Genomic DNA, 11966 nt, shown 5'->3' with positions numbered 1-11966 from the left:
ATAATATATATAATCTATATATATAGTATATATATATACACAATATATATATAATATATATATATAATATATATATACAATATATATATATATATTGTATATATATAATATATATATATATATATTATATATATACACATACACAATATATATATATATATATATATACACATACACAATATATATATATATATTGTATATATATATAATATATATATAATATATATAATCTATATATATACACAATATATATAATATATATATATATATAATATATATATACAATATATATATATATATAATATATATATACAATATATATATATTGTATATATATAATCTATATATATATAGATTATATATATATATATTGTGTATATATATATATAATCTATATATATATATATATACACAATATATATATATATATATGTGTGTGTGTGTGTGTGTGTGTGCGGTTCTGCCACACATTTGCCCTTTGTTGTGTCACTATGTCTGTAAAAGTCACATTCAGAAGAGTGATGGTAAATTTTGTTGGAAGGCATCACAATAAATAGAGATGGAGGTGTGTGTGTGTGTGTGTGTGTGTGTGTGTGTGTGAGAGAGAGAGTCCCTGGGTCTGCAGAGTGTAACAGCTCCTGCCGTGGATCAGTCGCTCTTCGAGCTCTGCGCGGCGTCCAGGTTCACCACCTGCAGCTCCGTCAGGTTACTGCTGCTGCCGCTCGACTGCTGGCCAATCACCATCTGCAGAACAACACGACGCCGCGTCAGGAGACGGCACACCAGGCACCCAATCACACGCCGCCACATCCAAAATGCAAAAACAACAAAAGCTTGCTGATGTTTATGTTCAAATTAAATATTCAAACTGCTCAAAACCAGGAAACTGGCTCAGAAAACACGTTCTAATGTTCATGCTTTGCTACTGTGGCGTTTCATCAAACTTGTGGCCCGTGTGCCAGTGCTCTGTTAGGATGCATCAGTGCGCTCAGTGTGGCATGCTGGTTGCAGAGGGAATATGAGAGTTTCACTTGTAAAATGCAGCTCTTGCCGTACTGGGTGTAGCTGCACCGCTGAGACGGGGATGTGCACCGTGCCTTGAGGTGCAGTGAGGAACACCTGAGGGACAGCGCCTGAGGAAAGGAAAACATAAATGACAATAACCTGATGAGCCTTTAGTTAAAGCGCAAACTAAGAAGCATAAAGCTAAAGATATGATTTAACATGAGTACAAGATGTGGAGTTCACATTTTAAAGATGTCTTAGAACAAGGTTTTTCTAGAACAGCAGATCGCTCTCCAAGCCTATCATGGGTTTCATATCTGGTACCGCTCGGCCCGCATTGCATATATCGTTTTCCTACCTGGTGGCCTGGTACTTTTCCCTCTCCTACCGGGTGGTTTTTCAGCCCCAGTGGTCCGCTGGCCCGGCCCAACACGCCCACTAAGACTGATCAGCCGGCTCTTTATCACCTCTGACCAAAGCTGCCAGTTCCTCACTGCTGACCCCCCCCCCCCAACTTCCTGGTTCGGAGTCTGGCAAAAAGCCATAAAACTGAGCAAAATTTCCAGCAACATCATTCTGCTACCGAGTTGTGTTTCTGTGTAGCACACAGACCACTTTACACGGTTTACTCATCACCCAGTAAAGACCGCTCCCCCCACCCCCACAGACTTCTCCACACACCTGCTCATGACCGGACTCGTCCACGCGTCTTTTTCCACGCCCATGTGCTCAGAGATTTCCCTGTTCCCGGGAAGTGTGTGTGAACAAACCCAACTGGTGGGGGACCCGGACCGACACCGGTCCAGTCTGTGCGAAATGTAATATCTGAAACTTTGTGTGTGTGCGCGTCGAACGTACTCTGTGCTCAGACACTCTTCTTTGTTGTTGTTTTCCTCTAGTCTCACAAGAACTTTAGCGGTAGCTGGGGCTAGCATTAGCAGTAGCTTGAGCTAGCATTAGCTCTGGCCAGTGTTAACAGTAGCTTGGGCTAGCATTAGCAGTAGCTCTGGCCAGTGTTAACAGTAGCTTGGGCTAGCATTAGCAGTAGCTTGGGCTAGCATTAGCAGTAGCTCTGGCCAGCGTTAACAGTAGCTTGGGCTAGCATTAGCAGTAGCTCTGGCCAGTGTTAACAGTAGCTTGGGCTAGCATTAGCAGTAGCTTGGGCTAGCATTAGCAGTAGCTCTGGCCAGTGTTAACAGTAGCTTGGGCTAGCATTAGCAGTAGCTTGGGCTAGCATTAGCAGTAGCTCTGGCCAGCGTTAACAGTAGCTCGGGCTAGCATTAGCAGTAGCTCTGGCCAGCGTTAGCAGATTTTGCTAGCGTTGTTCTGCATTTAGCTTTACTGCCATCACGTTTATGTATTGCTGAAAGTGGGTTGGGACATGCTAATTTAAAAGGGCATGTCTTGTTTCTCACGTGTTAAACCAGCTTCTCTCAGATTGAACCGTTTTTCCGTGACCACAACACTATTAATAGGAAAGCAGGTTGGAGGCACACGGACTTTTTGCTACATTAGACACGCTAAATGTGTGTGGCTTTACACTCTAGTGCACCTTTTAAGAGGCTGCAGACAGATTTACACCAGCAGATGGCAGAGATGAGCCATTTAGTGATGATAAAACTCACATGATGATAACTTATGAGGCCAAAATTACTTTAGTCCAACTAAAGCTGATATGGACAAACATGTTTTAATACAATTTACCGTTGTTAAATAAAAAGTATAAAACTTATTTATAGTTCTGCCATCTTGAAATGTCGACGCCCAAGCTTAAATTGGTTGTAGGCGTTCTGAGTTTCATTAAAATATAAATAGATGTACGCATCTCACCCGCGTCCTGGCTGTGCGAGTGGGACACCTGCATGGCCGAGGTCCCCTGGGAGAAGGCGTTGAGCACGGCCAGTCCTCCATCGCCCAGTGTGGGCGTGGAGGCGTACATCACCGTGTGAGGGCTGGGGTACATCATGTGACCCGCCACAGACGTAGGCACTGACGAACTGACTATGGTTGCTGGGAGACTCACCGTTGCTGAAGGAAGAGAAGGAGGGAGGTAGATTGTACACATGTTGTCCAGCAGAGGGCGCCTGATGTTTAAATTCAGCTCCTGGTTCATCTAAACAGACTTCCTGTCATGTTATGTGTCCTTTCCACCAAATGACTGATGCACACTTGGAACATTTGGTGCTTTCTGCACATTTAAAGCTACAAAAACGTGAAGGGAGTCCTGAGAGAGAAACGGGACCCACCGGTGGAGTTTGTGGAGGTGTGGGAGATTTCTGGACTGCTGTCACTGTTGGGGGTAGACTGCGCATTGGGATGGACCTGGATTGCCTGGAGCTGCTGTGGACCTCCTGTTCCTGAGGACACAGAAGGGCCAATGGGTGGGGGTATAAAGCCACTGTACATCAAATTCATCTCAATCAGGAAACAGCGGGAGAAAGGTGACAGATCATAGAAAAGGCTTTCATGCGGCCAGTATTAGTGATGTAGAGTCAGCTCAGAGGCACGGTGGAGGTGTGTTAGTGATTCGTGAAAGCAGGTGGAGTGGTGGCAGCATGCGGAGCAGATCACCTGTGAGGGAGACAGCGGCAGGGAAGCGGAAGACAGCCTGCTGTCCCTGCTGTGGCTGTGGGGCGGCAGCCAGGGTCTGACCATGCTGCCCCTGGAGGGCCAGGGAGTGCTGCTGCAGCTGGCTCAGAGGAATGGTGGGGGTGCCGGGGGGTAGAGGAGTGCCTGCTGCAGGGGGGGGGGCACGCACACACAAACACACATGGGGTTTGAGCTAAATGAGGCAGTTTTTAAACACAAACATGGACATAAAGACATCATCTTCTGCTCTTTGCAACCACCAGACACAAATCCTGGTTTCAGCAGGTTTTCAGGTCAAAGCCGGATAAGCAGCAGGACCGCCCGGCACCGCTGACTTCCAAATAAGGAGCCGATCTTCAGTCTGTCACCAATATATTTATATTATTTTTTTTGCCAGAGTTTCTTCTGCTAATAAAACTCTGAAATGTGGGAGCGCAGCGCGCCAAAACGTTCTCTACAGGAACAGACGAGTCCTCCTGATCCCAGCGTCGGGGAACTGAATCTTTGTTTGTGTTAGCAACAACATCCGAGTACAACAGGGAAAATCATGAGGCCACCTCTACAAGATAAGCAATGAAATGACCAATCACCATCAAGATTTGTTCTGGTTTTAACATCTGGACCCTATGATAAAAGCTTGTTTAAACTTAATTCAGCCACATCTAAGGGTTTAACAGCATGAACGGCCTGATAAGGTCAAAGGTCGGACGTTCTTTAGGATGTTCTGTTAGACAGCAGAATTCCTGGGTCCATCACAGCAGGTGGTCCAGGTCCTGCAGGATCATGTTGTTGTGCTCATTAAGTTGTTTTTGGCCGGAAGACATTTTGGCGTTGGAATTCTCCCATGATGCTCTTTATGCCACCCCTTCTCTTTCTTACTGGCGAAACGTGACCTCCGACCTTTAACCAGGTGAGGGCACCAGATGTTCTGGGTTCTTTTGTTGTTGGATTCCTTTCCGATGATGCACGACGTGTTGCTTTTTGAGATCAGTGACTTCTTGTTGACGCGTGTCACATTAAATGTCTCGAGATCAGGCTTGTTTGGCAAACGTTCTTACGATAAATCAATTCATCATTTGAAAACTACATTTTGTATTTATTTGGGTAATTTTGTCCGTATTTGCTTATCTGAATCATTTAAATGTGGCTGAATTACGTGTTTTAACAATGATGAAATGTCCCTTTAATCGAGGCACGGCAGAAAGACTCATTCCTAATAAAAGTGATTTTTTATCCTTAATTCAGGAGAAAATTCCCTATTTCATTAATATGCATGCAGACTCTCAATAATAACTTTATTGGCACAATGTGCTGAGTGACATCACAAATTAGCCTGAAAAGATTGTGACTCAACTCATGTTGTCACACACACACACACACACACACACACACACACACACTTGCTGGTGTCCTTCAAAGCCTCGTTTACTGCGGGAAACCTCGGCGCTCCGATGAAAATGTTCAGTTTGGTTTAAAATCTGCAGAAGTCGGCTCCTTTCAGGATTTCACGAGTCACACCCTTACTGGTCTCCACGGGCAGCTGCTGCAGTGGGGCGGGCCGCACTTTTAAAGCTGCCAACTGTGGTGCTTTTACTGTTGGGGGGTGGGGGGGAGGGAGGGTTGTTCCACCTGGCACTGCTGCTATGTGCCAGACAGGTGGTGGAGCAGAGAGAGAGAGAGAAAGAGCGAGTGCAAGCTGGGCGAAGGGAAAGGCAAGAATGCCCCCCCCCCAAAGAGAAACAGCAGAGACAGAAGCTGTCAGAGTGACATACGTAACCCATTAGAGGGCACCATGTGCCCGCTCTCTCAGCTGTGACAGGAATTATGACACAGCACAGAACCGGTCAGACCAACAGAACCTCCGCTAGACTCCAATATTTCTCACTTCTTCAGCGATTCTGCGACATCCTGCCGCGTGTACCCCCAATAAACTCAACATCTCTCTAAAATCACAACACCAAGGTCAGGGTTTTATGAAGCAGAACTCGCCGACTTTGGACAATTTTAATGCACGAATGTTTATTATTTTACATGCTGCAGATGAGCTTCCTGGACGGATGGAAGAGATCTACATCTAATGGGAAAATTGAGCTGGCAGCCAATTAGAATGTAGCTCCTACGGACGCGTGAGCGGCGTGCAACCGGGAGCGAAAGTGTTCCTCACAGTTGGTCCCGCGAGGTCACAAAATCACAGGAGAGCACAGCAGCATGGATCCAAAAGGTGTGTGGTTTATACCTCAGATGCAGAGGTTTCACAGGAAATGACGTACGTTTAACAGGACGTGACTTTTATTTTGAAAGCTTCCAGATGGGTTACACTGCTTTCGTGTTTGACTTCCTGTTTGGACTGATCTGAACTTGGACGTATTCTTGAAGGGTAGCACGTAAAAAATGGACTCAAAACGTGAGCAACGTGTCCTGGGATGTCTCCAAATCACGTTCAGTGGAAAGGACGCCATCCACGATAACGACGGCCAGTTGCAGCGAAGTACGCTTTGCGGCCGTTTTGCTTCTTGTGGAAAGTAGGGGTCATGTAGGGATGTTCCGAGCACATTTAGTTTTGCTCCCGATCTGATTCAAAGTCATTTGATTTTGAGTATCTGTCAATATCAAGTCCTGATTAGACACTTCAGCAAAGCTTTAAAATAATAAGAGAAAGGGCGAACACATCCAAGTCTTTCCTTTATTTTTTTATTATTATTATTATTATTTAGGTATTTCCTTCTTTCCGTATTTATGCAATTTCTTTAGTTTATCCCAAAATGCCAGAAAACATCTCTCGTTTAGAAAATAAAATCCAGTTAATATTATGAATATATTTAAAAGTGGCGTTCTCATCATGAGGCTGTGATGCGCGTTCCCGTGCACACGGCGCCACGGCCAGCCTTTTATCTGCATAACATCAGTAGTTGTCGGCACCACAGACATCATATACAGATGCTGCGTTCCTCGGAAGTTTCCGAGCAGAAAATGACGTAACGGGCTTGTTTAGCGTTGCAGCTTCCAACTCGGAAAAAATGGACGCCACCAGTGTTCAGTAATAAACCAGAAGTAGGGCTGGGCGATGTGGCCTAAAATCAACACGATATATTGAGGATTTCAACTCGATAACGATAAATGGATGATAACTGTGCGCAGAAATGAAAGTTGTCCACTAGATGGCGCTGTCACGTGTTACGTTGAGTCGTACAGCTTCTTAAAGGGACATGAACGCTGCCAACTTACACACATTTTTTTTAAATTATCAAATTTATTGACATGGGAAAAAAGGTCATGATAAGAGTCAGAAACTTCGATAACGATCAATTTTCGATTTATTGCCCAGCCCTATAACAAAGTATTCTCCGCACCTAAATAATAGCGACATGCACGCCCTTCGAGAGTTTCCACATACAAACAGAAAAACATTACAAATCAAATGTAAAAATATAAACGCCAGAAAAAGTTAAAAAGTTAGTAATTATGAAAAGGAGAATTATAATGTCAAAGATTAGACGTGAAAATATTAGAAAGTGACTGAGGTTATATTGTGTTTGTTTGGCGGATAATTTTATTTCGTAAAAAGGGGCAGAAATCATAAGATTTTTTCTTCTATCTGCTCCTTTTCATTCAAATGTTTTTTTTTTCCATATGTTAATGTATCCTGTATTTGTTTGTGTTTATTTTATACATTGTGAATGAAATAAAAGATAAAAAAAATAAATAAAAACATGAACAACGGTCAATTTAGGCGACAATGTTAAAATTTTCAACAACGCAACTATTAATAACAATAAACAACTTACCGGTGCTGTCAAATAGCAAAACGAAAGAAAACAGAACATATAAATGAGAAAAAAATAAAGATAACTACTTCCTGGTAGCACTGGGCGCAGTCATCTTTAAATTTGGGATCGCTGGGTCCTCTGAAACCCACGAGCTCGCAGCTCAGAATTCCAAGTTCATTGCGCCATTTCCAGGTTAAGTTATCTTGGTAAAAAGCGTTCCGAGGACAACTGGAACGCACCAACAGACGTGACGTGGACTGAGGTACCATACTGGATGGGTCTCCAATCACCCCCAGTGCGTTTATTTCTACTGAAGAAGATGATTACTCAACTACAAAACACATTTTATTATCAGACATATGGTATGGCATGATAATTAAAATGTTGGGTTTGGAGAGGGAGAAAAACACCCAATATGGCGGCGACACTGTTTTGCTATCCAGCACCCAATGTCGCTTCTACGTATTTATGTCTATGATTACTGCAGAATAAGAATTCCTGACGTTTTGCTGTCCGTCTGTAACTCCTGTGTTTATTAACGTGTCTTTCACTGACGGCTGACTCCGCGTTTCTGTTAGAGATGCCGCTGTGAACTGGGACTTAACGAAGACTACCGACTCGCTGTGGCGACGCCAGACGCAAAATAAGCCAAAGGAGACCCGAAAAACAAAGTAGTTCGTTTTGAAGGCAGCTTATCATGCAGCCGTCTTTTCTAGCATGTTCAACGCCCAGTTTGCACACAGTAAAAGTGACTGTCTGCTTTAAAAAAACAAACAGACATTTTAGCTCCTCTGTGGGGACACATTAGCCATGCGTTAGCCTACTAGCTAACAGCAGCATGTTACGGTGTCTGAATGCTCGCCTGCTGTAATTTGTGTGAGGTAATGGTGTTGTTTCATTCCAAGAAATAAAGAATACTCGTGTAGAGGAACTTGAGATTCAAACTTAGCCATTGTTGTTCTGTTTGAAAATCTCCATCTCAGGGTTAATTTAAAAACAGGGTATCTGCAGGTTTAAGGGAGCCAAATTTAAGACTTTTTAAGACCTTTTTTAAGGCCACTTTGACCAAATTTAAGCTATTTTTTAAATTTAATTTAAGCTATAATTTCCAGCTATTGCCTGGAACCGGTGCTAACCACGTCGCGAACGTGGGACTAGCCATCCAGTTACCATTAAACTTGCCCTTCCCCATGGCGCAAGCACCCACTAGCTTAACCAGCTAACATGCTCATCTAAAGATAGCCCCTTATCACAACCAACTGAATGTGTACGGTTCCGCTTACGGCAACATCGTACACAAAAAATGCTGAACTCCAACTAGGAATTCATGAAAATTTTATAGAAATAAAATAATCTTGTTTAGTGGGCCGTTGGTAATTTAAGACCTTTGGAAACTGTATTTAAGGATTATTTGTCATTTTTAAGGATTTTTAAGACCTTAAATTTGGAAAAGCCAATTTAAGACTTTTTAAGGATCGCGGATACCCTGTAAAAGGTCATATTTGTAGTTTTATGTTATGCTGTTGTCAGCTTCACATCACAGAATTCATATGTAATTCTTATTTTTTTTACATGTGTAAATATTGCAGTGCTTCAGGAGTCAAGTTTAACAGAAACCTGTGAAGTTTTCACATGAAATAGTGAATCATAGATGGTGAAGTAAAGGGTTAACTGCTGTGAAGTTTTAGAGGCTGGAGCCACTTAAAGGGAGCACAACGCCTGGCAGCAACACACTTTGGTCTTGGATGCTCTCGCACTAGCCATTAGCAATTTCTCCAAACAGAGGATGTTCAGGACGTTTTCTACAGAGTGAAACACGAATAGTTGTATTCTTTACCGTCTGTACCAAGTGGGGATCCCCTTAATAAACGAGTCTAGCTCAGGAAACAGAAGATCCGACTCAACAAAATACGCCTCAATTATAATTTCAGCACAAGCCGCTGACCCTTCGTTGCATATTCATGAGTAATTATGGGTCTTGTTCATCAGCCCTCTTTGCAGCTCCATCGTGTCGCCTCTCATCTAATTATTTGTTTGGGAAGTGACAATCAAAGGCCGGGCCAGTTGCCAACAGACGTGGCTCCCCTGGATACTGCGGCCTTTGAAAAAACCCAAGAGCTCCAAGCGTCGGTGGCTGTTTTTGAAGAGCTACTGCGTGATGTAGACAGCGAGGGGTGAGGTCACGCTGCGATGCCATTTAAATTTTAATCAGCTAATAAGCTCTAGAGCACAGTGGCATTAAAATAAATGAAGTGACTCAGTGAAGAAAACTGTAAAGGAAAGCAGAACAAACGTACCGGGCATGAAGGTGAAGCCGCTGGGCAGCTGCATTACGCCCGTGGAGGCGCCGGCGGTCTTCAGGACAGTTCCGTTTGCGCTGATATTGCTGCTGGCCGAGACGGGGGCCAGGTAGTTGGTGATGGGAAATGAGGCTCCGCTGCTTGCCTGCATGGTGGTGGAGGTGGTGGGTACCGTGGGCTGGGCGCTGCTCGTGGTGCCCGGTAGGCTGGCTACTGTGAATGTCGGTTTCAGGGTGTCCTGCGGGAGAAACCAAACATGAATCTAGTCGGGGGGGTTTGGTGTGAGTTTAAGGGCTGATTTCTGTTCACTTCTGATTCAAAAGTAGTCAAATGGTCCACGTAGCAAGCTTTAAGTTGTTCGGCATGGTTGGTAAATCCTGTATTTATAACTCCTTCTTAGGGTTGTGCAACCCCCCCCCCCCCCAAGGTGGTCCACAGCACAATCAGCCATTCACCCATTCACACACACTGGTGATTAAAGGTTGGTTTATGCTTGACGCGTCCGCGAGGTCCGCACGGCTCCGCGCGGAAAAGTTGCATCATTTTAACAACCACGTCCCTCCGCCGCGCCTCCGCACGGCCCAGAATTTCCGCAACGCGCACCTCTGAAAATTTCTAACCACGCAGACGGTCGGACGCGGAAAAACATGGCGGACCGGCAAGAACTAGTACGGCAGAGGTTGGTAAATACAGACATTTGTATGATTCAGCTCTCAAAGATCACCGTGATCAACATGTTAATAATTCTTGGAGAGAAATAGCACGCACTGTCGGAAAAGATGAGAACGCTGTTAAAAATGCTGGGATGCCATGTTGTAAACAGTAATTTCTACTTCTACTATGGTGTAGTGTTGGATGCATGCCGTAGAGCTCCATGCTGCCCCCTACAGTTTGGGAGAATATTGTCTCACCGCAGAGACGAGCCACACGAACCATAAAACGCTGCGAGTTGTGAAGCGCGTTCCAGCCGCGAGCCGCATCACCGCGCGGAAAGTGAATGCGTCAAGCATAAACCAAGCTTCAGAGCTACATTGTAGCCACAGCTGACGTGGGGAGTTCCGACGATGACATGGTGAAGGTTGTGATCATGCAGAAAGAGACCCAAAAAGAGGCAGCTGGGTAGATCTGTCCGTGGCGCGTGGGCGGGGAGAACTCTTCTGAATGTGACGGCCATTTTGAATTTGGTAAATTTGAACCAATTGATTCCATTGAAAGTTTAAAATTTACAACTTTTACGTGATTTCTACCCAACAATGCACCACATCACGACACCATTTCTAACAATGCTGATGTTATTTGCCAACAGGTGGTAATGGGCGACGGTGGCACAGGAGTTAAGTGCTCGCCCCGTAATCGGAAGGTTGCAGGTTCGAGCCCCGCTCAGCCTGTTGCTGTCGTTGACACAACCCACCTCGCCTACTGGAGGCGCTCGGAGGGACCGGCCTCTGTCAAATCACCGACAGCTGTGGCTACAATGTAGCTCATCACCACCAGCGTGTGAATGTGTGGGTCTGGTTGGGTTGTAAAGCACCTTGGGGGGTTCCAGGACTCTAGAAGGCGCTATATCAAATACAGGCCCTGCACCACTTAATGATGCCAATTTAAGTCCCCATCTGGTATTTAAGGTTTAAGACAGCCGTGTTCACAGAACAAAGCTGGTGAACTATGATCGCAGACCACCATCAGACAGGAAGTGATGAGGCTTAGACTGTGTCACGTCAAAAACAGACCGGGTGGACACAACCAAACATTTCTAGGACTTAAACAGCGGTTTCAGGCACGTTGATCTCGCAATGCAGCCTCTCCAAAAGCAACCTCACTTTCACAACATCGCCTAAAAAACAAAACGGGACTTCCGCTCTTTGAACCGATAAGAGTGGGTGGTAGAAGGATCCAGGGCCTGCTGACGGGGACCAGAGCCGGTTTAACAGTTCCAATCCAAATGACCTGAACAATTTAGAAAAACCAGCCGGGACCGCTTCAGTTGCACCTACATGCAAAAAGAGCATTTTCATCAAGTAGCATTTCTCTGAACAAATTACGTCCAAATGAACGTCTGAAAATGGCCGTTTGATGTGTTCGCATGAAACCCAAACACAAGCAGGGATTAATTACAGAACAAGGCAGCGACCCAAAATGCTCCTTAATGCCTTAAGAGATCTCACCTCATCACGGTGCCCCGTCTCCCAAACGCTCAGCTTCATTCATTCATCCTGCAATTAAAACCCAGATGCTGCTTGATCCGACTGCTCAGAACAACAACAAATGCATCGCCGTGTCGCTTATTTTGCTGGGTTACCATGAC

At 44.6% G+C, this 11966-nt stretch overlaps 1 protein-coding gene across 5 annotated transcripts in view; it reads right to left on the bottom strand.

The window, feature by feature from the left end:
* Nucleotides 1-383: 383 nt before the first annotated feature.
* Nucleotides 384-11966, bottom strand: part of LOC107375408 (serum response factor) — a 50365-nt gene continuing 38782 nt past the window's right edge. Inside the window, exons 3-8 of one of the 5 annotated variants that reach the window (XM_015943913.3) lie at nucleotides 9659-9899; nucleotides 3577-3741; nucleotides 3252-3362; nucleotides 2836-3033; nucleotides 1057-1133; nucleotides 384-744 (exon numbers count right to left, since the gene is read on the bottom strand). In XM_015943913.3, coding sequence (XP_015799399.3) covers nucleotides 649-744; nucleotides 1057-1133; nucleotides 2836-3033; nucleotides 3252-3362; nucleotides 3577-3741; nucleotides 9659-9899 — 888 coding nt within the window. In that variant the 3' untranslated portion in view covers nucleotides 384-648. Of the gene's footprint in view, nucleotides 745-1031; nucleotides 1134-2835; nucleotides 3034-3251; nucleotides 3363-3576; nucleotides 3742-9658; nucleotides 9900-11966 lie in introns of all 5 variants that reach the window. The other 4 variants (XM_015943916.3, XM_054750840.2, XM_054750841.2 and 1 more) reach the window with 4 other exon arrangements.

Source organism: Nothobranchius furzeri, chromosome 12 (genome assembly GCF_043380555.1).
Source record: "Nothobranchius furzeri strain GRZ-AD chromosome 12, NfurGRZ-RIMD1, whole genome shotgun sequence".
Taxonomy (NCBI): Eukaryota; Metazoa; Chordata; class Actinopteri; order Cyprinodontiformes; family Nothobranchiidae; genus Nothobranchius; species Nothobranchius furzeri.
Note: the sequence above shows the minus strand (reverse complement) of the source record. Positions and strands in the feature narration are given on the sequence as shown.